This window comes from Malassezia pachydermatis (assembly GCF_001278385.1).
Source record: "Malassezia pachydermatis strain CBS 1879 chromosome Unknown scaffold5, whole genome shotgun sequence".
NCBI lineage: Eukaryota > Fungi > Basidiomycota > Malasseziomycetes > Malasseziales > Malasseziaceae > Malassezia > Malassezia pachydermatis.
Window position 1 is genome coordinate 211,182 of NW_017253142.1, and position 24,312 is coordinate 235,493.

Below are 24,312 nucleotides of genomic sequence, written 5' to 3' on the forward strand. Positions count from 1 at the left end.
TAAATCGTTTAGGAACAGGCTTTTTTTGGACATCAGGTCATTGCATGCCGATGAAATGACGAATATTCCCTGGAAGACGCCACAACCTTTAGAGACCTTGATGACACCCGGGCCCGGTGCCTATGATCCCTCTTGGAGTAACAATGACTGGCATATACCAATCCTGCCTTCTCCTATGGGGTCTTTGCCAGTAGTCCCATCCCCAGATACAATTCTTCCGAATCAGGGACAGGATTTGTCCATGAAAAGGAGCATGTCACCCCCGCCAAGAAAAATGAACAAAACATGCGGGGAGTGTCGTAGGCAACATCTGCGGTGTGACTACTCTCATCGCGAGGATCTTATGCGTATGGCCGGTCAGAATGAACCTGTGAGTTGCACCAGGTGTCAACAAAGGAATATTAAGTGTTTACAAGTGAGTATCTCGCAAAATCGGTTCTATCCTCGTCCTACAAGAACGGGACGGCGCATTGAACTTGGGAGGCAATTGCATGGTTCTGCTATTTATGCTGAAGAAGAGTCAGATCCTCAAGCGGCAGCTAATGGTCATCTGTCCAGTATGGATTTGACATGGCCCCGTATTTACCTCCGACTGATCCACTGCTACTTCTCATACCCCTTCACAACAGCACCTGTGGTGGAATATGAACGGTTTGCACAGGCCTTTAATCGATCTTTTGGTGACCCTGTGCTTATGGCACGGTACTTGAACGGCCAGGAAGGAGATGAAGCTACACGCTCGTACTTTACAGAGCGTCAGACGTACCTCGTACGAAATGATACTTCCATCAAGGATGAATGGTCACCTGAGACTGTCGAGGTATTATTGACAACGATCTGTGCTTGGGGTGCGCACCATATTTTTCTTCCTTTCGAGTCGCTGGACGTGGAGATATTCGCGAACATGGGGAATCGTTCTCTGGTAGAAGTAGCCGATTCTGACCATGAACTTGGTTTCCGGCGTGCTGCGCTTGTTGGCACGCCAACAAGTGTCTCCGATCCCCCACCACCACAAAAGCGACAGAAGCGCCGGCAAGGTGTAGCATGTGATACATGCCGCTTACGCCGCGTACGTTGTGATTTGATGGAGCAACCTCCTGGCGTCAAAGCATGTTCACGATGCCGTGTGAAGCGTATTGTTTGTACAGATCGTTATATCCAATGGAAGCGTGAGCGTGATCTTCTCAAGAATCCACAGGCCGCTCGTGCTTTACCAGATGTGCAGTTGCTGCCCTTACGAGAAGAATTTCATCTCATGGAAGAGCTTCCGCCCTCTATCCGTTCTCTCTCGCAACAAGAAATTTTGGAGTTTGGAAATACGCGAGAAGCGGCCTGCAACTATCTTATTAACCGCGTTCTTGCGCTGTTCCACAAGTACAATTTGGTGAACAAGTGTACGACGCAAGGCGTTTATGCCATGATTATGCTGGCATCTATTCTTGACTACACGCGAGCCACGATGGCTTCGTCGGTGCAACGTGTAGCCATGACGCATTTGTCTCATTTGTACAAGCGAGGTGAATTTGATTTGAGTTTGTTAATGCGTGAGTCGTCTTTGGCGGACTTGTTTGCACGCCTCTCTGCTATGCGTGCTTTGCAAGCTGGATGGGTGCGCGATGCTGTGTTTAATGTAATGTATCAAAAGAAACCGATTCTCCCCTCAAGCTGGTTTATTGTTGGTTACCGTACAGGCCCTGGTGGCGAGATGGAACCTGCACCTGTAACGGATCTCATGCAGCTTACTGACACGCTGGACCCGCCGCAGTCTCTTGGTCTCATATTTCTTTTGACTCAGCAAGTGGGCGTTGTCGCACATGAAGTGTACAATAAAATTTTGCAGCCAACGTTGGAAGATACAAAGGTGCCAACATTGGAGTATGTCAGTAAGTTACGGGCTGCCTGCCAGTATGTATGGGACAGCTTGTACTCGATTGAAGCGTCTCTGCATGTATTAGTAGCCAAAGCTCGGCCCCTTTTGAATTCGGCCCTCCCGTTGAACCCATTAAAGTGGACGTGGATGGTTTTTTGTTTGTCGTTTATGATTTATCGTGCAGTGTCTCGTCGGTTGAGTGAGTGGATGGCATCGGCGCGGAATGCAGTGCTACAAGCCCATATTGTGTCGGAGGACGAATCAATGGAGCTGCTAGGCCAAATTCGGAGCCTTGTGCAAGTGAGCATGGAAAGGACGTTGTGTTTGGGGCGTGTAATGGCTCATTATAGCCGCAACCTCCTTCCTACGTACACACTGCTGCGTGGCTCCAATGTGGCTCGGCTCCTGTTCCGCGTTGCGCAGTTGCTTTCTCACTCGGATCCACTGGTCGATGATGTGGGCACAAGCTTCGAGCCTGACACGCTCGCTATGGCGAAGCCTACGTCGCTACTCACTGAGCTGCTCAACCCTGATGCTGAAGATTCGGAAGGGTCGCCGTCGCTGTCGCCTCATATACCTCCGGCGGCCTCCCCATCAGATGTGGACTTGCTTTTGTCTGTACCTCTGAGCACAGCGTTAGAGCCATTTACGCGCCAAGCCAAGCAGGCGGAAGTGAGTTGGTGCATCGAAGCGCTGGGGCAACTAGGGTTCTCGCATGCAGGCATGGCGCAGGAAATTCGGCGTGTGGTGGAGATCCTGCAAGCGAATGAATAAAACGATCCATGAGGGTAGGGCTTGATGATACCACCGAGGTTGACAAAGGGCTTTACACATGCCCGTCCATTGGCCGCTTTTTGTTGAAACTGGTAGCACCTATTTGTAGTGTTATATATGGCGTATTTGTACCGGCTATGTTTACTTCACGGTCGCTATCGAGGGCGTCACGGCTCACGTCGCCCCCAGGAGCAGTTCCGATACGCGTCGCGCACTCATATGCAGGAAAGTGGCATGCTCTGCCGCATCGGGCAGCAAGTGCGTAGGTACCGTCATGTACGCAGCGCGCTCGTCAAGAATCGGCGCAAGGACCGTATGCACCTCGGCCTGTAGCGCTTGGCTATCCAGCGATGTCCGCGTGGGACCCAGGCGCGTAAACAGATCCAAGTGGCGTACTAGCAAGACCAGCAAACGCTCGACCACATCTAGCTGCGCGTCGGCCATAGCATGGAGCTGCGTCGCCATACGCTCCACAGCCTGCTCGCCTACCATACGGCACTCGAGAGGCGAGGTGGAAACGCAGCCTTGCTCCGCAGCAATGTCCGCCCATTCATCAGCATGCACGGAGGAGGGATCACGTCGCACTCCATCGACTCGGTCTAGGCTTTGCAGCGTCGACGACATGGACGACAGCTGCTCTTTGAGCGCAGCAATAGCGGTACCAAGCGAGGGCGCAGCGACCATGCGCGACGCGGTGGCCTGCTCGGAGATCCGCGCTACGTGCAGCGAAGGGACGAGCATGGCACGTGTTTCGTGTGTCGCAGTGCTCGCTTGCTCCAAGTACTGAACCAACGCACGCACCAATCGAAGCACAGCTGCATGGGCTGTATCCGCAAACAGTGTACGTCGCGCTTCTCCAGCCACTTGTACCAATCCATGGAGTGTCGGCGCAAGAATCGAGACATCGTCACGCTCGCTGGGCGTTTGCGGCACAAGTACCTGTGCTGCGTCGGGCGTCAGGTACATGGCGGCCAACGCCAGCACCGCCGTATGGAACGGCGCGGGGACTTGGACATGTGCAAGGATGTGCACGAGCAACGCCGCCTGCTCCACGTCGGCGACACTGGGCGAGGACTGCACAGGGCTATGCAAGGCCGCCAGCCAAGCATCCTGATGGGCTAGCAACAAAGCTTGGACTGAGGCCTTGGCTTGGGGCGCTTGCGTCACCACACTCACCAGCAGTTGCAAGAGGGGCGCAAGAAGACTCGCGTACCGCTCCGCGACGGGCGGCAGGAACCCCTCGGCTTCGTCCCACGTGTGTTCAGGCCGCATGGAGGGGAAATCCACACGGGCCAGCACATCCAAGATACGCGCATCGATAATGTGCGTCGCATCAATATGCGCCAAACGACCCAGCAGCGCCATCAATGCCTCATACACATATTGTGCATTCAGCGACGGTGGATCCGGCGCCAGAGTCGCCTGCAAGGGCGCATCCAGTTCCTGCAAGCGAATCGCTAGGCTCGGCAGATACCCACGCTGCGCCAGGACCTGGCCCACATGCAAGCGAGGCGCCGCCTCATCCAGCGAGGCCAAGTGCATGAGCAGGGTAAGTGCTACCGTCTGTGTCACGTCCGAGCCATCCAGCGCATCACGTGCTGCAGTATCAATCAAGCGCTCCGCGTGCGTGGCCAGGAGCGTGCGCACCCGCGTCGCACGCGCCGCAGTGCTGTTCTTCGCCGCTAGCTGCGTCGTGCATACCACGCTCAAGTACAAGTCGCTACGCGCTTGTGCACTTGAGCCTGGGCAGATCACATCGAGAAGAGCACGCAGGAGGGGAATCAGGCGATCACTGGGGGCTTCGGCTTCGCGACGAACCGCATGCAGCGCATGCAAAATCGCACTTGCGGCCATATCTGGGACAGCCATATCATCCTGATCGTCATCCAGGCGGGGAAGGAGAGCCGTAACAACATCCAGCAGAAGCGGTACACGTACATCCGCTCGCAGCGCGCTCATGCATTCACTCATCAGCACATCCAGGACTTGGCGCCATGCCTGAAGAGCTGCACGACGGGCTTGGGAAATAGCCCGGCGGGTGTTTTGAGAGGCGGCCCAAAGCAACGTGTGCTGCGCCTGCTCCAGCCATGAAGGAGGTACAGGGCCACTAACCTGCCGACGTTCTTCCAGCAAGAGGGCAGCGACAGCGCCAATATCGTAAATACGAGGCCCCGTCGCTGCATCCTCCACCTGCGCCGCCGCGAGACGCGCCACATGCGGTGGCGGATGGGCCGATGTCGGGTCATCCCACGTCACATGCGTAGCATGGAGGCATGGCAGCCATCGACCAGCCGGAGCCCCTCGGCCTTGCATGGCAGGCTCGCCTAGAAGCAGCGTCAATAGCGGTGTTGCCCGTGCCAGTTGGCCATGGGCTGCTAGGGTATGCAGTTCCAGTGCAGTGAGAGAGAGAATGTGTGCCAGCGACTGCATCCACGCGAGGGTCGCTTCCGCCGATACCGACATGGAATCGCCAGACGCCCAGACCAACGTACCTCGACGGCTCAGCGACATAGAGGTCCATGCCTTGGCTGGTGGGAGGACATGGTCGTCCTCCGCAGCCACAGGACGTAGTGCCACTCGCTCAAGCATATGCGTAACAAAGTCATGCGTGCGCAAGAAACGCAAGGTAGCTGCGCTGGTATACGCATGCACACACAGGTGATGAAGTACCGCATAGCATCGCTCTGCCAGCACCGCGGGCCAGCGACCAGGCGGGTCGACGCGCGTCCGAATCGCCTGCAGCATAGCATCACGTGTGCCATCCACCAGGCGATCTTGCGCAGGGGCTTGCATATCAAAGCCCAGCAGCAAGTGCGCCAGATTGGGGGCTGGCACATGCGGCTGTGTCAGCGTGGCGAGTAGGTCAAGAAGCGCAGCTTGGACACGCGCTGACGTAGCACGTGTACTAAGAGGATCACGGGACACAGGCACGTCCATATCATCGTCGGGCTCGGCCTCGAGCCAGGCAAGCGCGCCGTTCGTGACGCGGGCCGCCTCCTCGGTCATTTCCAAAATACCAACCAAGCGATTCATAGAGGTGCGTGCACGCAGTGGGCCAAACGCATCCGTGGCTTGGAACGTGGCGGTGCGAGCCAAGGCATTCAGCAGCTGCACAGCGAGCCAAGCCAAGTCAGGATCCGTGCTCTGCAAGTACAAGGCCACTTGCACAACAGTGGTCGGCGATTGCAGTAGGTGCAGGTCCAGCGGCACAAACGCAGAGCGCTCTCCTACCAATGCATCGCTCCACGCAGGAAGAAGCGTTTGCAGTACATGTGGCTGGATTTCCAAAATGCGTAGCAGAATACGCATCACACCCTTCACGGCACGCGCAAAGTCGGGCGTCTGAGCACGATTCTGCTCGATCACTTCATACCCAGCCAAGGAAGGATCGGGATGCAAGAAGAAGAACAGCTCTTGCAGCAACGACTTGCCGCTGAGCAGCCGACGCACCACATCAAAGCCTGGGTGTTTGGCCAAGGACTCCTTCGCATCCTTGGGCGCAAGCGCAAACGAGGCCAGGCACGCATCCATTAACTCAATGCATGCGGCCGATAAGGACCATCGCTCTGTCGCGCGTGCATATGTGCGCTTGGCAGCAGGCAGAAACACATCGTCCAGCACAAACGCCAAATAGGGAGCCGCGCCACTGGTCGTGAAAGGATGGGACGCAGGGAGCGCGCCCTGGCCATGCATATGCGCCACAAGCGCTTCGGCCTGGGCAGCCGGCGTCGCATACGGCAGAACGGCCTGCAAGAACGTGATCAGTTGGTAGGTCCCTGGGTACCGGCCATGCACAGCTTCCACCTGCTCCAATTCGTAGACAGCCCGTGGCATTTCACCACGCACGCGGCGGATGGCCCCTGTCTGCTCAAGCCGGTCCCACAGCGACTGCAAGACACGGGCTGAGGTAGCGCCATCGCGGTGAGCCGCAAACGCTGTCAAGGCTTCCAGCAGGGCTGCTTTCAGATCCATGGGCACCGCACAGGCGTAAAGGCCAAAGAGGCGGTCCAATGGCGCGTACTCTTTATGCATGAAAAGAGCGTCGCGTGTCGTCACACTATGGCGTACCACGCTGGCCAGGACATGCAAAAAGCCACGTAGGAGCACCATTTCTTCGGGCGGCATGACAGCGGAGGTATGGCGCTGGAAGGCTTCAATATAGTGGGCTAGCCATTCAAACAAACGCGACCATGCCACCAAGCTGCGGTCATTCCCAGTACTGCTGTCATGCTCTAACAAGGCATGGGTATACGCCGCACACTGCTCGCCCTCCGAGAGTGCTGCCAGCATTGCAAAGAGGGCTCGCTGCTGACCCGTTTCGCGTGTATCGATCGCCCACAGCAAGAAACGGGAAATACGACGGTCTGCGCCGAGCCAAAATGGGAGGCCCGATTCCGGACGGTGGCGGCAGAGCAACGCAATCGCATCAAAGAGCGCCTCGATATCATAGCGTCGCGCTGGCACAGCAGATCCGGCACGCGCTGTACGTGTAGACGCAAAAGCAGCCTCTTCTTCACTGCGCTGCATCTTGCGGAGCAATGGCAAAAAGATATTGGTAAGGCCCAAGAGCCAATGCTCGGCCTGCTGCAAGACGTACTCTTGGAACTCTGGATCAATCAAGGGCGCAGGCTCCTCAAGTTCCTCCTCTGGGCTACGACGGAAACCAAGCCACGCTAAGATCGTAAAGACGAGAGCAGACGCCTCACCCTCTGCTGTAAGGGCTTGGTGAGCGAGAGTTTGCAAAGCCTCCATCGATGTATTCAGCGACGGAGCCAGAGCAGCTTGGGCGGAAAGAGCATCGGTGCCAAACAATGCCCACTGGACTTGGAGAATATGCTGCAAGCCAGGCGTCGTCCACGTACCGGAAGTTAATGACTGCGCTACGCTTTTCATGAACGCCACATCGGTGCGAAGTACCTCGCTGGTATACACAGTGGCGCCGGCAGATTGCTGCGCAAGCCAAGCCCCTGCCTCATCGGGCGTAGGGTCTAACACAGTCATAGCGCTAGTGAGAAGGTACAAGGGCCATGCCGGCAACGAGGCGGAGGGCGGTGGGAGAGACATCTTCGATAAATGAGCCAGGAGGTGGCTCATGGCTGCTGGTGAGATGCGGCGTGCGAGAGCAAGAAGATAGACAGTATGGCACAGCTCTTGCTCTGCCTGTGTAATCCACGTATGACGCTCCATCTGGATATCATCGCCGAGCCGTGTTTGGCCACTAGGACGTTGCATGGATGCTTTGACACGCTCACGCTCCGAAGCTAACTGCTCCATTTCGTGTAGCATCTCGCGCACTAGCACATCGCCTTGCAGGAGTTCGTCCAGCATGCGGCCTAGGCGAATGCCAGTACGAAGATCGCCGCCCACAGTTTGTGTATACGTGCCACGCACAAGCTCTTTAAGTGAAGCTAGCAGCGCCAGACGCTCGCGATAGAAGAGCAGACATGCAACTTCTGTGGGTGTGCGGCCCCAGCGTGCACTTGCTATGATGCCTTCTTGGAGCAGCGAGGCTGCATAGATCTCCGAGACGTGCAACTCATCAGAAAGCAGCAACGTCTGTGCAACAAAGTCGGCATTCACAGACTGCGATTTTCCATCGAGCACAATGACACCTACTATCAGCGTAAATTCACATACCTTTGTTCATGTCACGTCGCTCAGCATCATTCTTGGGCCGAATTCGGCCCAAGGTTGCCAAAGCATCACGCTGACGCTCTACGTCCAAATACCAGTTTGGCGTAGCAGCATCAGGTGTAGTAGCCACTGCATGTATAATTCCATACAGTGACTCAAAGCGTGACGGCTGAAACACGTCTATGTTGCCGGCCGCCGACGCCATCTGTAGGTGCTTTGAGCGTGCGTACGTAGTGCGTCGCGAGCCGACCTGGTGATGGCCTACACGAGCGGCCAGCCGCCGCGTTTGTCACGTGGAAGTAGATCGGCCGAGTGCCCAAGTGTCAAGGCTGGGAAGGAAGGATACGGTGGAGGCGTCCTGGCGCCTGCATACGCCTGACTCGCTCGCTGCCCAGATACCATGGACGCGGAGCAGTATGTGGATGACGCCCACTGACCTCGTTGATTTCGAAAGGCGGCTCATGCAGCTGTAGACCAAATCTGTGATTTTTATGCTACTTTGGATCATCGTCCTGTGACGGCGCAAGTTGAACGGGGCTACCTTGCCCCCCATCTCGCGAACTCTGCACCTCAACAAGGTGAGACTTGGGATGTGATCATGCGCGACTACCATGAGCACATCTTGCCAGGTATCACGCAATGGCAGCATCCTATGTTTTTTGGATATTTCCCCTCGAACGTAACCTACGAAGGCATCCTTGCGGATATGTTTGCTGCTATGACCACCAACCCTGCGTTCAATTGGAACGCCTCGCCGGCCGTCACCGAACTCGAGTTCATTGCGCTCAACTGGATTGCTTCGATGCTAGGACTCTCTGAAGCTTTCCATACACGCGATGAAAAGTCTACGAGTGGCGGTGGTGTAATCCTTGGCTCTGCCAGTGAGTCAACTCTCATTATGGCCATTGCGGCTCGTGAGCGCGCTGTGCGGCATCGTGTGCTTGAGACCGGGCGATCCGATGCCGATGTCCGCGCTGATCTCCTTCCGAAGATGGTGTTGTATTGTACGACACAGACTCATTCGTCTGGTCACAAAGCGGCCAAGATTCTGGGGCTGCAATGCCGTTCGTTGCCCGTGTACCGCGAAGACCACTTTGGACTGCGTGGTGAGACACTTCGTGCTGCGCTTGAAGAGGATCTACGAAATGGACGTTATCCGTTTTACCTTGGTATGTATTCGCTATACTCACACGACTAGTGGCATCGTACGGCACGACCAACACGTGTGCTATTGACTACATGCCGGAATTGGTAGACGTTCGGACAGCCTACCCGCAATTGTGGCTGCATCTAGATGCTGCGTATGCTGGCGTCGTGTGGAGTTTGCCAGAGTACCGTGATGTGAACCTGGAAGCGGTCAACAAAAACTTTGATTCCCTATCGACCAACCTACACAAATGGGGCTTGGTTCAGTTTGAATCGTCGCCGACGTTTGTACGCGATCGCACGAATTTGACAGAAGCGCTCTCCCTTACGCCAGAGTACCTCAAGTCCAAGAACACAGGCCACGATTCCGTATGGGACCTGCGCAATATGCAAATCACGTTGGGACGCCGATTCCGTGCGCTCAAGGTGTGGATGGTGCTTCGCAGTTACGGCATCGAAGGTTTCCAGGCGCATTTGCGCAAATGCATGCGACTCGCAAAGCAGATCCATGAGGGCCTCGCATCGCATGCCCGCCTTGAGATGCTGGCTCCGCCACGGTGGGGTTTAGTCCTTTTCCGCTTGACCAAGCCCGAGGCCACCACCGCGGAATTGGATGCGTTGAATCATGCTTTCGATGAAGTGCTCTCGCATCATTCTGCCGAGATCCTTCTCACACCTACAACACTGCCTACCATTGGATTCTGTTTCCGCTTAGTTGTCGGTGCACCTGCCACGACCGATGTGCACGCACAGCGCGCCATCGCGCTGCTCACGTCGTGCGCCGACGCGACGTTGGCCCATGCATCGGCCACGTGCTAGATAGATACCTCGTATCCCCACAATAGGCGGCGCTTGGCGCAGTTACCCCATAGAGCAAATGACCTCCACAGAAACCTTGACGTGCCAAGCCTTGCCTTTTGTTCATGTCTCGCCATACCCAGTACCGCCCTCCGCGCTCGTCTACACCGCCTACAGGCCGTCCGTTTGAGCTTCGCATTCCCACAGCACCGGATGTGCCGCATTACAAGTCAGTGTTGACGCCGGTCTCTTTCTTGCTGCGTGCGGCTTTAACACGGCCCACCAAGCTGGCGATTGTGCATCCAGAGCGTGGATACCACTTTACCTACGAGGAATGGGCGGCGCGTGTACTGAGCCTTACCATGGCACTTCTACATGTCCCAGGGTGGAAACGAGGCGACCGCGTAGCGATGATCTGCCCCAATGTGCCTATGATGGCCGACGCGCATTACGCTGTCCTTGCGGCAGGCGGTATTCTGACGCCACTCAAGTGCGTAGACAAATCTACTTACCTGCAGCTACCGCAACTCCAAGAAGGAAATTCACTGGATTCTCCAGCACTGCCAGCCGAGTGTAATCATGGTCGATGAGCAGTACGTAGACCTTGTACCGCTCGATGTTCCATCGTCAGTCAAGGTTGTTGTGTCGAAGGATTCTGGCGGTCAGGACCCATCCGATGCGTACGAAGCATTCTTGGATGAAGGGTACCAGCATTGGCAAGCCTCGAATCGCAGTGGTCCTTTGGATTGGCTCGCCGTGCCGCCAGTCCAGGAGGAAGATGCGACTTGCTCGCTGTGCTACACGTCAGGAACCACAGGTCACCCCAAAGGTGTGGAAACCACCTTGCGTGGCAGCTACCTGTCGGCTCTGAGCAATGTCATCGAGTCCAATGTGACAGGCGAGAGTGTGTATTTGTGGGTCCTGCCTATGTTCCACTGCTGCGGGTGGACCTTCCCTTGGGCGATGAGTGCCGCTATGGGTACACAATATATGCTGCGAAGTGTCAATTACGACAGGATTTGGGATGCTTTACTGCATGGTGGTGTGACGCATTATTCTGGCGCGCCTACTGTGCAGCTGGGTGTGGTGAATCATCCGAAAGCATGTCGTCTTCCTCAGCGTGTATGTGTGACTGTGGCTGCGAGTGCGCCTACAGCCACGCTCCTACGCCGTATGGAGTCACTGAACCTACTACCTATGCATTTGTATGGCCTCACAGAGACGTATGGCCCATCGTGCCGTCGCTTCTTTGAGCCTGCGTGGTTGGCTTTGCCGATTGAAGAGCGGGCCAAGGAGCAGGCCAAACAAGGGCACGCCTATGTCACCGGGGACGAAGTGCGTGTCGTGCGCCGCGATGTGCCACCTGGTCAGCCCTTGCAAGATGTGGCGCGGGACGGCAAAGAGCTAGGTGAAATTGTGATGCGAGGCAATATTGTCATGAAGCAGTATTACAAGGACCCGACAGCGACCTCGAATGCAACGCATGGCAACTATTTCCATACGGGCGACTTGGCTGTGCGTCATCCAGGCGGCGAAGTACAGATTCTTGACCGTGGCAAGGATATCATTATCTCGGGCGGCGAGAACGTTTCATCGCTGATGGTCGAAGAGGAGTTGGCAGCGCATCCATGGATCGAAGAGTGTGCTGTCGTCGCGCGTCCTGACCCGAAGTGGGGCGAATGCGTGCATGCATTCGTGAAGCTCAGTGCAGTAGGACGCCAAACTCTTGCAGACCAAGGCGCAAAGAAGACAGAGATGCTCAGCAGCGAAGTCACGGCGTTCTGTCGCGTCAAGATGAGTGGCTTTGCAGTCCCAAAATGGTTCACGATCCTGGACGAACTTCCCAAGTCCAGCACAGGCAGTACGTATGCATATGTCTCACGTGTTTCCAGAGATCCAAAAGAAAGATTTGCGCACGCGCGTCGCCAAGTTGTAGAACAAGATAGGGTATACCATGCCTACGCAACCTCCACATTTCGGCCGATGGAGGCGGCGGCGGTGGTGGTGTGGTGGTAGCGGTCGTCGTTGTCCACGATTCTCGGCTTGTTCTTGTTTCTCGCTCGCGAAGCGTGTGCGGCAGCAGCATGAATGTGGACCGGGGGCTCGATGAAGTGCCCACTTGCCGTATATGCCGCATCGAAGAGGAGCCCGGCGCACCGCTCTACCATCCGTGTAAATGTACAGGCAGTATAAAGTATTGCCACCAGGATTGGTACGTGACACACACGACTGACGCAGTCTTGTACAATGGCTCCAGCATAGTCAGAAAAAGTACTGCGAACTATGCAATTACCCGTTTGTATTTCACAAGCGATATACCCATGCCATGCCCAATGGCCAGCTTCCAGCGTGGATGTATATGAGGTACCTAGCATGGCGTGCATGGTTCGGCCTGGCCTTTTTGACGCGTGTAGCCGTCGTAGCTACGTGCTGGTTCCTGGTGGTGCCGCATGTCACGCTACGTATCTGGCGATCCTATATCCAGACAGGCGACTGGCTCGCCGAGACCATTCTCCGCGTACCGGTCGCCACGTTGGATCGCACTGTCGTACTCTCCTCCTCCACGCCATGGCATCCCTGGATCCCTATGTTGGCCCAGCGTGTGGTGGAAGCATTGATGACCGATTGGCTGCGCAGTGTAGGTCTTTTGCTGGCCCTGCTTGTGCTGTTCCTCGGCCTCTTTTTCTTGCGTGAGTACATCGCCGGGGTAGCGCCTTTGGTGGACGAGGCGCCAGCCGCGCAGGGGCCCGTGGTCCACGATGAGCCTGACGAGGCACGTCGACAGCTTCGCGCTGCCGCCCTGGCGGCGGCGCAGGCGCGTGCAGAGCAGATGCTCGCGGCCAACCCCATGGAAATGTTGCAACAGGATGTAGCGCGAGCGGCGGTGCAGCTCGGTGAGCAACCGCCGCCTAGGCCGGCGCAGGACACGCCGCAAGATCCTGTGTGGCTCGTGCAGGGCGAAGGAGCCGGCGAAGACGATGAGGATGATGCATGGGAGGACGAGCCTGCGCCTCCGGCACCAGCACTGCCGGCGCCTGCAGCGCCAGCTCCTCCCGCACCAGAATTGGCTCCCTTGCGTGGGCCAGAACTGCCGGCGGACGACCCTGATGCCCCAGACGAGGAACTGGAAGGCGACGAGGAGTGGGAAGAGAATCCGGAGCATCTCCTCGAAGATCTGGACAGCATTCTTCATGCGATTGGCTTGCGTGGCACATGGCTGGCGTTTGCGCAAAATGTGTTTGTGTTTGAGATGCTAGCGATTATGACCATGTCGATTTGTGTGGCTGTGCCATACGGTATAGGTCGTATCCTTGGCTTGCGTGTGTACGACGCTGTGCTTCTGCCTGCGAAAGGGCTGCGTATGCTGACAGACCCGGTGTTTGAGTTGCTCCTGGACAGTCTCACGACGGTCGTGCCTACGCCACGTGACGCTGCGCCGGTAGGGCCCTTGTCGTCCCCGTGGGAGGTGCACCCGGTGCTCTCGTGGGTGTATGGTGCAGGCACAGCGTTGGATGCGCTGACGCGCGGCGACCACCTAGCGGAACGTGCGTTGTGTGCGGTGCTGGGCCATCTGTACGTCGTGTTGTTCCTGAGTATTGAAGCGCGGTTTGGCCACATTGTGCATGGCGGCCAGACACAGTGGGCCTCGACGTTGGTGTTTTACTACGCGACATCGCTTAAGGTGGTGTTCTTCTTTGTGATGGATATGCTGGTATTCCCGCTTTACTGTGGCTTCCTCATGGACTGGTGCCTTATGCCTCTGTTTGAAGGCGCATCGTTTGCGGCGTTGGTCGGCCAAGCGCAGGCTGCGCCATTGACATTCACGTTCTGCCGCTGGGCGACAGGAACGATGTACATGTTCTTCTTTGCACAGTTCGTGAGTGCGATTCGCTCGGTGGTGCGGCCTGGTGTCGTATGCTGGATGCGTGACTCAAGTGACCCTGACTTCCATCCCGTGAAAGACATTTTGGAGCGACGGACGCTGGAGCAGCTCCACAAAATGGCTGACTCGGCGGTGATCTACGGTGCGCTGGCCGGGTGTGTCCTCGGCGTGGGCCTGCGTGTTTTACGCCTCGTGCCGGGCCTCCTTCCGCTGTACTGGGCGCCGCTGACGCCGCGTACGATGGTGCCTGTGGAGTTGCTGCTCGTCCATTTTGTGCTGCGCGTCGCCATCAAGCGAGCTCGGTTGACGTACTACTCGCGCCGCCTCTTCCGGCGTTGGTGGATTTGGGCGGCAAAGCAAGTGCGAATGAGTGCCTTTCTGATGGGCGACGACCAACTGGACGAGCAGGAGCGATGTGTGTACCGTACGTGGGGCGACTGGGCTCGGTCGTTTATCATGAACGTGGAGCCTCTGCGTCGCGAGCGGGATGGCGGGTTCGCGCGTGTGCCTGCCAACGACCGGCCACCTACGCAGACGTCGATTTTGATTCGGACCGATGCTGCTGGCACGCCGATCGACGAAAAGAACCAAGAGTTGCTGACCAAACAACTGGCTGCCCTGGACAAGATGGAGACCAAGGCACCCTATACTATTGTCTACATTCCGTCACACTTGCGGCTGCGGATTGTAAGCTTGCTCTTGCTCCTCATCGCCATGTCGATGGGCGTTGTAATGCTGGGGCTCGGTGGGCCGTTGGCACTGGGACGCATGCTCGCGTACGCGCTGGACTGGGCGCCGCTGCATGATATGTACACCATTTTGCATGGCTACGTGCTTCTTGGCGTGGCGCTCTTGCTGGTGCATGGCGCCCGAGGATTGTGGCCGAGGGGACGTGTGCCTGCGCAGTACAAGCAGGATGTATCGCACGGGGTGCGTGGCACGCTGCGCTTCCTCTACTTCCTGGTGACCATGGGGGGCCTGGCCCCGTTGCTCACAGGGCTGGTCTTGTACCAGTACCTCCTCCCCTCGCCCACTGCCGAGATCCCGACGTTCTCCGCTTGGTATGCATGGGCTCTGGGGGCGTTGGTTCTCAATACAGGGCTTCTTTTGGTCCTTACATGGATGCCTGACACCTTTGCTATGCTCTGGACGGTGTACAACCAAATTCAGTCAGGGGTGTTGTGGCGGATCCCTGTCGGCCCAGCGACGCGCGTGGTCGTCGCGCCTACGTTGGGCGGCTTGGTCGCCGCTCTGGTCGCGCCATACTTGTTGGCCGTGCTATACCTGGCGATGACCACAGGCTTCCATGTCTCTCCAGCAACGCAATGGCAGTGCGTACGATACGGCAACGTGACGATCCTGGGTGGTGCCGTGATGTACGCAGCATGGTACTATATTCTAAACCACTTGGACTACTGGACCAATGTTCTACGTGACGAACTGTTCCTTGAGTCCACGGAATTGTGCAATTATACGAACGAAAAAGCGCCGCCTGCCTCGAGCGAGTTTGGGACGCTGCCAGACTCGGTCGTTCGTGCGCCGCACGCACCGCCGGCCTTGGGGTAAATAGACAGACATGGCAAATGGTAGGTAGCAACATCCTCCACATTCTCTCCGTCGAGCGTCGATCAAGCATGCCTGGTCCCTCCCGCACGGCGGCCGACCCACCTGCCGCGGCGCCCATCACGGCGCCGGAGGAGGACGCGCCGCTCCTTACAGAGAAGCGGCTTTTGCTGCTCTCCGGCGCGGCCTTTGTCACGGGAGCAGTCGGTGCAGCGTTGTATGGCCTCAAACGACGGCCGTTTGCGCAGCACATCGCCTGGGACGACGTCGCGGCACCTACCACGACGCCGTCTACTGGCACCGCGCCTCGCGCCTCGCCCATGGCAGTGCTGGCGAAGCGCCACCCAGCATCCACGCCAGGCAGTCCACATGCGATGACAGCGGCGGATACCCATGACGAGCCGCCTAAAAGTGCGTTGGCCCTCTTCCGTGAAATGAACAGCATGATCTTCACCTCGCTCCGCGAGAAGAAAAAGACGCCATTGCCTGTAAAGGCCGTGCCTGTATCACGCGCCCATACCGCACCCGTGTCGGCTAGCATAGGCGCCCTCTCGCGCCATGTACCTGCAGGCCCTGCCGCGGCCTTGCGTGGTACGACGGCGGCCAAGCCGGACGAGGCCGAGGACGAGGCGGACGATAGCGCTACTATGGCCATCAAGGCATTTTCTGTGGCCACAGGGATCGTCGGCACAGGTGCCCTGGTCGCGGCGCTGATCATTCGGTACACACTCGGTGTAAAGACACTCCAGGAGTTTACCGACAAAATGCATGAGCTCATGCCATCGGTCGGACGACAATCGTCCATGGCCCGCTACATTCCCGCTGTGCCTTTGCCTGCATCTGAAGAAGCGGTGACGCAGCCCGCGAGAGAACTCTCACACGACGAACTGATTCATCGGCTGGATCATACAGACGACCCATTGGAATGGCTACGTATCGCCCGTGCGCAGCTGGACGCAGAACTGGCGGCGCATGAAGCACGCCGCGAAGCACGTCGTCGTCAACGTATTGTAGCTACAGAATCGTAATGGCAAACATGGAACATACTAGGCAGCCGGCGGCGCATGAATGTCGCCTGGTAGCGCTACATCCGAGCGCTCTGTTCGGCCATAGCCCCCGGGTTGGTCGTCGCTGATATACTTGGTAGAGGAATCCGCTGCAATCTTGTCGATCTCGCCAGACTGGAAACGATGCTGCCGCTTCTCCAAATCATGTGCCCACATCGCAGCACCAATGCGGTTGGACACGGAGAAGACAAGGCCAAAAATCGGGACGCGCTCAAGTATCAACGCCATGCACCCAAACACAAAGTAGGCATTCTTGCGCTCCTCGGTCCACAGGCTCACCTGTTGTGCGTTCATGTGCTTGGCCTCAAAGTACGGCCGATGCAGCGAGCAGGCATACTCAAACCCGCCAAGAACAGCGTAGACCAGGAAACCAAACACTAGATCGGTGTGAGTAGAGTGCATACGTACGTGGCACAGCGCCAAACACAATGCTGATCGTCTTCCGCATGACCATCTTGATCATGCGGTTCTTGACCACGGACACGGCCTTATCGCTGACAGAGCGGCGCGACGCCGAAGCGCCGTGCCTCGAAGGTGGCTTGGCAAACTCTTCCGTATACGGCGTCCAGAAACTTGCTGGCTTCCCACGCGAATCCACAGTAGCCTGGTATGCCGTTGTACGGAACCTGCGTAGTTGTGTTCCAATCGACATCTCCAAGACAGCATGCGCTTGATTCAACAGGAGTAAGAGGATCGTCATGGTCTCAAAAGAAATGAAGGGCAGTCCGAAGCGCCCACAAAAGTGAGAGAGCGTATTGTATGTGGCCTTGGCACCCACGGCACTCCCGAACCCGCCCAGAAAGACACGGGAAAAGAAGCTTTGCACTGGGAACGTAATGAACGTCCAAGCGGCGGCCAGCGCTGTGCCCTTGGTCACCGAGAAAAAGCAGGAGCGCCACATGGGCTTCCACAGGTTCGGATCATGGAACAAACGATAGACACCCACTGTCATGAGCACATGCGCGGCCTACCTACCGAAGGGGTACAGGATCGGCACATCCAACGTGGCCTGCGGCATCGTGAATGGGAAGGAAGCGCACGACCTCCACTCGAGCATACGGACAAAATCGTAGTCTACAAGGCTGGCTGCTGGCTGGCTCCTAGTCCCACTCGTCGTCGTCATAGGTATCTTGAGCGGCCGACGAGGCCACGCCGAAGCCCAGGATAGGCTGGTGGGCTTTCTGTTGCGGTACAATCACGCCTGGTGTCAGCATGTCCATACATACCTGTTTGGCCCAAACGCCATTCCAAGGCGGCTGTGGTGAAGCTATCCGAGTTGCCGAACGATTCAAAGCCGATCAATTTGTCCTTGGAAATGCCATTGACAAATGCCATGATGCATGGAAGCACGCGAATATGCAGTTTGTCCACGAGAAAGGGCGTGTTCTCCACGTCGACTTTCACAAAGAGGGTATTAGGATGCTGTCGCGCGAGATGCTGTGTGTGAGTCGAAAGCGACGTACCTCGAGGTGACGGTCGAGAATTTGGCAGCGTCGAAACTCTTTCTTCGCGAAGTGGATGACGCACCGTGGCTCACGGATACTCGTGCGCAGCAACTCTTTCTCGTCCTTGACTTCCTTGTATTTTCCACGGTCAGGATCACTGGTATCGGCGCCCATACGCGCAGCCATTCTAGGGTAAGCATGCTATAGTACCTACTCGGCCTGTAGTTCCGCGAGGCGCTGCGCTCGATACTCTTGGAAAGCCTGCGCCAGATCACCTTCCCCATCTCGTGCGGCAGACCCTGTGACGCGCGCAGCGTCCTCGGTATCCGCCTCATTGAGCGCCTCTACCTCGCGCTCCAACTCGGCAAAGATTTCATCATCGCTATCACCGCCGCCCCCATGCGACGTGTACGTGCCCAAGTCCGGTGCGTCACGCAGCGTGGACATGATGGACAAGGCCCACACGCGTCTTTGCGCGCGCGTCCGTGGAGGCCTGTCCGCCGCCCAGGCACTTTCCTCCACATCGCCCGCGGCGCTTCTTGTCAAGAGGGCAGTGAGGGCCATGGCAAGCAATGATGTGCAATTGCAGCACACACAAGTGTCGGCCATTGGCGAAATTGAGCCGCTGCATGTAGGTGCTTTGTTTGAGGCGCTAGCACGCATGGTGCATGTCCCGCCGCAAGGGTTTGTCGAGCGCGAGACGCTTCTGCATCGCAGTGACGACGAAGCAGCGCGCGAGTTGGAAATGTCGGACACGCAATGGAGCAATGTACGCCGCGCCCGTGATCAGGTCCGTATTTCTGTGCGTACGCAAGGGAAGACGACACAGTTTGTGCTGCCACATCCCCCTGCGCCCCCGGGTGCAGCGCCTACAGTGGCTGTGCGCAACGTCGTCATGGTCGAGGATCTTACGCCGGATGTGCCATGGGAAGAAACGGCCACGGAGCCACTCCCTCTCGATCCAGTCCAGATCTTCAGTATATCCATGGAGGATTTGGCTACGAAAGCGGTTCACCGTCGAGGCTGGGACGAGTTTGCGTACATGCTGAATTGGTCCCCCGAACGCTCATGGATGCGCTACGGCCTCCGGTATGTGCTTGTCTCGCAGAACCCGCTCGTCTTGCATGAGCTCTTGGTGTTTCGTAAGATGGATGTATGTATGCAACGACGTACTCACTCACACGCAGTGGACGATTGACGCAACGAATCGGCCGGCAGAGCTGACGCCCAGCTCGGCCATTCACGTCCGCGCTGTGTCGACCTTGCGCTCTGACGTCGGCGCGGGTGTCCCGAAAAAGAAGCAGGACGAGACAGCCCGCGCCTTGCAGTATGCGATCCAGCATACGCAGCAAATCCAAAAATCACTGGACCCTATTGTACCTCTACGTCGTGACTCGTAGCTCACACAGGCTGAATGTATTGTAGAAGCATGCGCTCCCATTCACGCAGGCCCGATGCATCGCGTGAATCGAGAGAGGCGCTTTTCAGCTCCGCCAGGCCACGCTCAAACACGGCCCATGGGATGCAGTTCCCTGGGGTGGTATCGGTGCCGAGAGCAAAGTCGCCTTGACGCGTCCGAACCAGACGCACGACATGCGCCGCGCTACCGCACGCCGTGCCGAGATCGTGCACAATAGAGCGCACATAGGTGCCAGAAGACACCGTCATGGCCAACGAAAATGCAGGCGGTGCCACGTCAGCTTCGTCTGTCGGTGGCGTGGTAATGGTATGATCCACCGACGTCGAGGACGACGCGTCGTCCTCGGCGCGCATCGTATCCAAGCCACGATCATCGCTACCAGCTAAGCGACGAACTTGGCCAACCAAAGCCCGTTCCTCCTCAGGCACCTCGGTCGTGGGGGGCTGGTAGGTATGCGCATCGGGAGGGTACCAAGCCGTCAACGTCAACGACTCCACAGTGACGTTACGAGGCTCAATGGGCCGAGGGAGAGGAAGGCCTTCTCTCGCGTACTCAAACAAACGCTTGCCATCCATACGCAGCGCGCTAAACAGCGGCGGCAACTGCTGGACGGGCCCTGTGAACATGGGAAGCTTCGAACGCACAAGTTCTTCCGTGACGTGCGAGACAGGCGCGCGACGCATGATCGGCTCCTTGCTATCGTACGAGGTCGTCGCGGTGCCTAGCAGGCCGGTCGTCTCGTACTCTTTCGTACAGTCCAAAAACTTTTGCAAGTGCTTCGTCGCGTTGCCCACGCCGACGACCAGGACACCTTCCGCAAGTGGGTCCAACGTCCCACCCTGCCCCAACTTCGGCGGCAAGCGCCCACACTTTTTGATCATGGCGCGCTCCCATGGTTTGAGTCGGCGCTGCGACTTCGTGTCCATGTTTTCGTTCGGCGCGTAAAAGAGGGAGGACGAGGCAAGCAAGGGTTTGAGCTGATCCAGCAGATCCATCGACGTAGGGCCGCTGGGCTTGATGATGCCGACCAGTCCATGCAAGGGGCGGTCCTCAATGGACGGCTGGCGACTTGTCGCTTTCGGCATACGGACAGAACGAACAACACGCGAGACCAAGCGAGGGGGGCCGGGTGGCATCCACGTTCGCTCGCTGCGGGGTGCGTTGGCTCGATCGCTGGAGGACGAGAGGGCAGGTTGCGTTCGTCGCTCGCTCGCTTAGCTAAGAAACACAACCAACACACCGCGACACCGTCGAGCCACGATGGGGGGGAGCTGGCGTTCAGTGCGATGCCTGCCTCGGTCCGGCTCTCTGCATCGCTGTAACGCACGATACCTGTCGACGGCAAGCGTACCTGCACCGCCGTACGACATTTTGTTTTGTGGGACGGATGCCTTTGCCCATGCTGCTCTGCAAGCGATTCTCTCGCGGTCAGGTACGTAGGAAGAAGCACGGCTCACGCCATAGATTTGTACACATCGATGCACGTCCTTACACCACCGGATGTAAAGCACAAATGGGGCGCACGTCGCATGCGTGTATCGCCTGTCAAGCAGCTGGCATTAACGCATGCCATTCCTACGTGTGAACTGCCGGCCGCAGGAATGGATATGTTTCCGTTACCGTCCGCGCTGCAAACGTCCAAAGCGCCGATGCTTGTCACAGCGTCGTTTGGCCACCGAATTCCCACGACGCTTCTTCACCAGTTTCCGTCGCCATCACTCACGCTCAACTTGCACCCTTCCATGCTGCCGGATCTGCGTGGCGCCGCGCCGATTCAGTGGGCCCTGGCGCGTGGGTATACTGAGACAGGCATCACAGTCCAGCAATTGCATCCGACACACTTTGACCAGGGCGGTATCCTGAAACAGGTGCCGTTCGCTATACCCGCAGGCAGTACCTACCTATCGCTGCTGCCCAGCATCGCAGAGCGTGGAGCGCAGTTGCTGGTCGATGTCATGGCGACACTGCCTACGTGCCATACACAGCTGCAGTCGCAGCACGGCATGCCGGGTACACGTGCCCCGAAACTGGCACCCAAGTTCTCCGTGGTGCGCTGGGATCGCTGGACTGCCGCGTCCATAGATGGACGCCAGCGTGGATTTGGCTATGCCGTACGTACGCAACGACGACCTAACCTCAGCAACCGATCACGATGACGCTCAAGCCTCCGTCACATACCCGCTTTCCGTCTGTGAACGTGGCCATTCGTGAGGGGTACGTATGCCCACCAGGCCTCTTTCCTGCGCTGCCACACGCTGGCCGCGGCGTCTATGTGCCAGAACGACAAGCCATCGCCCTGCAAACCATCGATGGGATATACTTGGCTACCTATCTACAAACCCAAGGCAAGCCAATCCGCAGCGCCGACGCATGGTGGCAAGGCTTTCGCGACCGCGCTGATGCGGATGGCTATCTTCATTTCGTTTAAACGGTACGGCGTGGTGGGGGGAGAGGCGTATCCGCGTTCGATGTAGCGACGCTCTCATACGAAGGAGGCGCCTCCTGGGCAGGAGCACCGGAAGGATGCGCAGGAACAGGGGGCGGGCCACCTATGGCTGAACTAGTATCAGGCTGTGGCATCGGCTTGTCCAGCGGCACTTTGCGCTGCGGTGGCGGCTGGATGGCTGGGTCGTGCTTGGTAGCGTCTGGCTGCTGGAGCTGAGCCAACTCCTCCTCGGTCCACTTGTGATCGCCCGGCGACGGCTCCATGGGAATCTCGTTCGTACCCATATAATCTGGGCGGCCTTCCGCCGCGTACAGGGCCTGCCACAGCGGCGTACACGCCTTGGGAATTTGGTGCCATGGCAAACGATTGTCCAAGATCGTGGCGATTTCAATGTCCGGATAATTGTAGAAGCGTGCATTCTCATCCGACCGCGTAAGAAGGATCGTGCCATCGAACTGCACGCCCGCATAGAGACCCTTGGACTTGACATACGAGAAGCAAGGCGATGCCTCAATGCCAGTGTCCAACATAGCGCCATTGCCGACAGGGCCCGCCGATACTGTCAGCTCACCACCGACGCTGATCTTGGGGTATTTGAATGCATTCACCGCACGATCGTCGCGCAGAATGAGGACCACATCGTAAATGTCCATACCGATCATCAGACCCCATCCAACGGTATGGATCAAAATGCCAGAGGGCGAGCCCCACTGTCCGTTCTCGTCCTTCGTCAAGACGACGCCGGACCCACCCGCGCCAGAGACCACAAACCCAGACCGGAACACCGTAAAAATAGCCACGCCCTTGGCTTGCTGCAGAACTTTGGGCGGGATTTTGTACAGAACCGACTGCGTTTTGCGGTCAGCATAGTCATCAGGCACAGAGCCCGTGGCCGAAGGGGCCGGCATATGTGTGTGCCCCCGCTGCTCGTTTTCCACCGCCGCCACCTGGTTGTTCTCGGTAAACGTTCGGAGTATGCGCGCACATTTCACGATTTCTTGACCCAAATCGGTGGGATAAAAAGATTCCATACCAAACCGTCCTGCTTGGCGATTCGTCCATTGACCGATAGGATCAGCCATTTGCCATGCCTTGGTCTCCACCTTCTTGGCTTCCTGTTACTACACAGACATACATACCAGTAGACCACGCCTTGTCTTTCCACGAGTTCCAGTCCATACTCCAAAAAACACCTTGACGCACGGTCCTAACGTGGGAGGGGAAAAAGACAGGGCGCCACAGCCGTATTCGCTCGCCCTCGTGCCTACACACGGTCCACCCAACCTCCACTTAGCCCGCCCGGACCTCCTGCGCCATGTAGCAAGAGAGAAACGTCTCTTTCCACCATGAGCCTGAACGTGTCGTCGCAGAACAAGGTGTTTGGTGGTATTCTCACCAAGTACTCGTTCCTTTCCAAGGTACTGGGCAACCTCAATGCCAATATGAATGTGTTTGTGCCGGAAGGCGCTAGTGACAGCCACAAGGTCCCCGTGTTGTACTACCTCTCCGGTCTCACGTGCACAGAAGACAACGCTGCCCAGAAGGGCCACTTGTTCCAGGCCGCGGCCCAGGAGAACCTGGCTATCGTCTTCCCTGATACGAGTCCACGAGGAGCTAACATTCAGGGCGAAGAAGACAGCTGGGATTTCGGTACAGGTACGTTGCTCTACCATTGACGACAGGCGCCGGATTCTATGTCAATGCGACCAAGGCCCCTTGGAGTCAGTATTATCACATGTACGATCATGTGCACAAAGAGATTCCCGACATGATCAAGAAGGCCAACTTGCCGATTGACGTGACGCGTGCATCGATTCTTGGTCACTCCATGGGCGGTCACGGCGCCTTGGTGCTCTACCTGCGTGAGCCCAACTCGTACCGTGCTGCCTCGGCATTTGCCCCCATCAGTCATCCGACCAACTGCGATGTCGGCAAGAAACTGATTCAGGGCTACCTCGAAGGCGGCTTGGAAGAAGGCCAAGCGTACGACGCATCGCTGCTGCTGAGTAAGGTCTCGTCACGTAAGATCGACATCCTCGTGGATTGTGGCTTGAACGACAATTTCTACAAGGACAAGACGCTCCAGCCGGAGAGTCTCATCGAGGCAGCAAAGAAGAGCGGCCTGGATGAATCACAGGTCCAAGTGCGCCTGCATGAAGGCTATGATCACAGTTGTATGTATGGCATCACTAACGCAAGACTACTTTGTGAGCACCTTTGCAGCAGACCATGTGCACTGGCATGCCAAGTTCTTGAAGTAGGCATG

The 24,312-nt window shown here is 57.3% G+C and overlaps 12 protein-coding genes across 12 annotated transcripts; 8 read left to right on the top strand and 4 right to left on the bottom strand.

Moving 5' to 3' along the window:
- Positions 1-559: 559 nt before the first annotated feature.
- On the top strand, positions 560-2,644 carry Malapachy_1843 (putative fungal zinc cluster transcription factor; the record flags this gene model as incomplete). Its single annotated transcript, XM_018136339.1, has 1 exon — positions 560-2,644. One exon carries the CDS (start codon positions 560-562, stop codon positions 2,642-2,644), a length of 2,085 nt encoding a protein of 694 aa, XP_017991467.1.
- Positions 2,645-2,818: 174 nt separating this feature from the next.
- Positions 2,819-8,483, bottom strand: Malapachy_1854 (nucleoporin; the record flags this gene model as incomplete). Its single annotated transcript, XM_018136350.1, has 2 exons — positions 2,819-8,259; positions 8,282-8,483. 2 exons carry the CDS (start codon positions 8,481-8,483, stop codon positions 2,819-2,821), a joined length of 5,643 nt encoding a protein of 1,880 aa, XP_017991493.1.
- Positions 8,484-8,678: 195 nt separating this feature from the next.
- On the top strand, positions 8,679-10,243 carry Malapachy_1823 (aromatic-l-amino-acid decarboxylase; the record flags this gene model as incomplete). The annotated part of the gene is made up of 3 exons (XM_018136321.1): positions 8,679-8,696; positions 8,733-9,447; positions 9,477-10,243. The coding sequence occupies 3 exons, from the start codon at positions 8,679-8,681 to the stop codon at positions 10,241-10,243; spliced, it is 1,500 nt and encodes a 499-aa protein (XP_017991425.1).
- Positions 10,244-10,347: 104 nt separating this feature from the next.
- On the top strand, positions 10,348-12,158 carry Malapachy_1820 (acetyl- synthetase-like protein; the record flags this gene model as incomplete). The annotated part of the gene is made up of 3 exons (XM_018136318.1): positions 10,348-10,712; positions 10,741-12,083; positions 12,115-12,158. 3 exons carry the CDS (start codon positions 10,348-10,350, stop codon positions 12,156-12,158), a joined length of 1,752 nt encoding a protein of 583 aa, XP_017991422.1.
- Positions 12,159-12,306: 148 nt separating this feature from the next.
- Malapachy_1824 (ring finger membrane protein) lies at positions 12,307-15,671 on the top strand (the record flags this gene model as incomplete). The annotated part of the gene is made up of 2 exons (XM_018136322.1): positions 12,307-12,434; positions 12,461-15,671. The coding sequence occupies 2 exons, from the start codon at positions 12,307-12,309 to the stop codon at positions 15,669-15,671; spliced, it is 3,339 nt and encodes a 1,112-aa protein (XP_017991496.1).
- Positions 15,672-15,739: 68 nt separating this feature from the next.
- Positions 15,740-16,696, top strand: Malapachy_1848 (hypothetical protein; the record flags this gene model as incomplete). Its single annotated transcript, XM_018136344.1, has 1 exon — positions 15,740-16,696. One exon carries the CDS (start codon positions 15,740-15,742, stop codon positions 16,694-16,696), a length of 957 nt encoding a protein of 318 aa, XP_017991464.1.
- Positions 16,697-17,835: 1,139 nt separating this feature from the next.
- Positions 17,836-18,627, bottom strand: Malapachy_1840 (thioredoxin-like protein; the record flags this gene model as incomplete). The annotated part of the gene is made up of 4 exons (XM_018136336.1): positions 17,836-17,936; positions 17,962-18,172; positions 18,199-18,367; positions 18,395-18,627. 4 exons carry the CDS (start codon positions 18,625-18,627, stop codon positions 17,836-17,838), a joined length of 714 nt encoding a protein of 237 aa, XP_017991468.1.
- A 115-nt stretch (positions 18,628-18,742) lies between these two features.
- Positions 18,743-19,580, top strand: Malapachy_1850 (hypothetical protein; the record flags this gene model as incomplete). The annotated part of the gene is made up of 2 exons (XM_018136346.1): positions 18,743-19,333; positions 19,368-19,580. 2 exons carry the CDS (start codon positions 18,743-18,745, stop codon positions 19,578-19,580), a joined length of 804 nt encoding a protein of 267 aa, XP_017991490.1.
- A 1-nt stretch (position 19,581) lies between these two features.
- Malapachy_1828 (pseudouridine synthase) lies at positions 19,582-20,685 on the bottom strand (the record flags this gene model as incomplete). Its single annotated transcript, XM_018136325.1, has 1 exon — positions 19,582-20,685. One exon carries the CDS (start codon positions 20,683-20,685, stop codon positions 19,582-19,584), a length of 1,104 nt encoding a protein of 367 aa, XP_017991498.1.
- A 175-nt stretch (positions 20,686-20,860) lies between these two features.
- On the top strand, positions 20,861-22,000 carry Malapachy_1818 (methionyl-trna formyltransferase; the record flags this gene model as incomplete). The annotated part of the gene is made up of 4 exons (XM_018136316.1): positions 20,861-21,032; positions 21,065-21,711; positions 21,741-21,814; positions 21,946-22,000. 4 exons carry the CDS (start codon positions 20,861-20,863, stop codon positions 21,998-22,000), a joined length of 948 nt encoding a protein of 315 aa, XP_017991400.1.
- Positions 22,001-22,024: 24 nt separating this feature from the next.
- Positions 22,025-23,225, bottom strand: Malapachy_1830 (hypothetical protein; the record flags this gene model as incomplete). Its single annotated transcript, XM_018136327.1, has 2 exons — positions 22,025-23,157; positions 23,186-23,225. 2 exons carry the CDS (start codon positions 23,223-23,225, stop codon positions 22,025-22,027), a joined length of 1,173 nt encoding a protein of 390 aa, XP_017991453.1.
- A 167-nt stretch (positions 23,226-23,392) lies between these two features.
- Malapachy_1810 (carbohydrate esterase family 1 protein) lies at positions 23,393-24,307 on the top strand (the record flags this gene model as incomplete). Its single annotated transcript, XM_018136308.1, has 3 exons — positions 23,393-23,702; positions 23,729-24,220; positions 24,246-24,307. The coding sequence occupies 3 exons, from the start codon at positions 23,393-23,395 to the stop codon at positions 24,305-24,307; spliced, it is 864 nt and encodes a 287-aa protein (XP_017991397.1).
- Between the last annotated feature and the right edge of the window lie 5 nt (positions 24,308-24,312).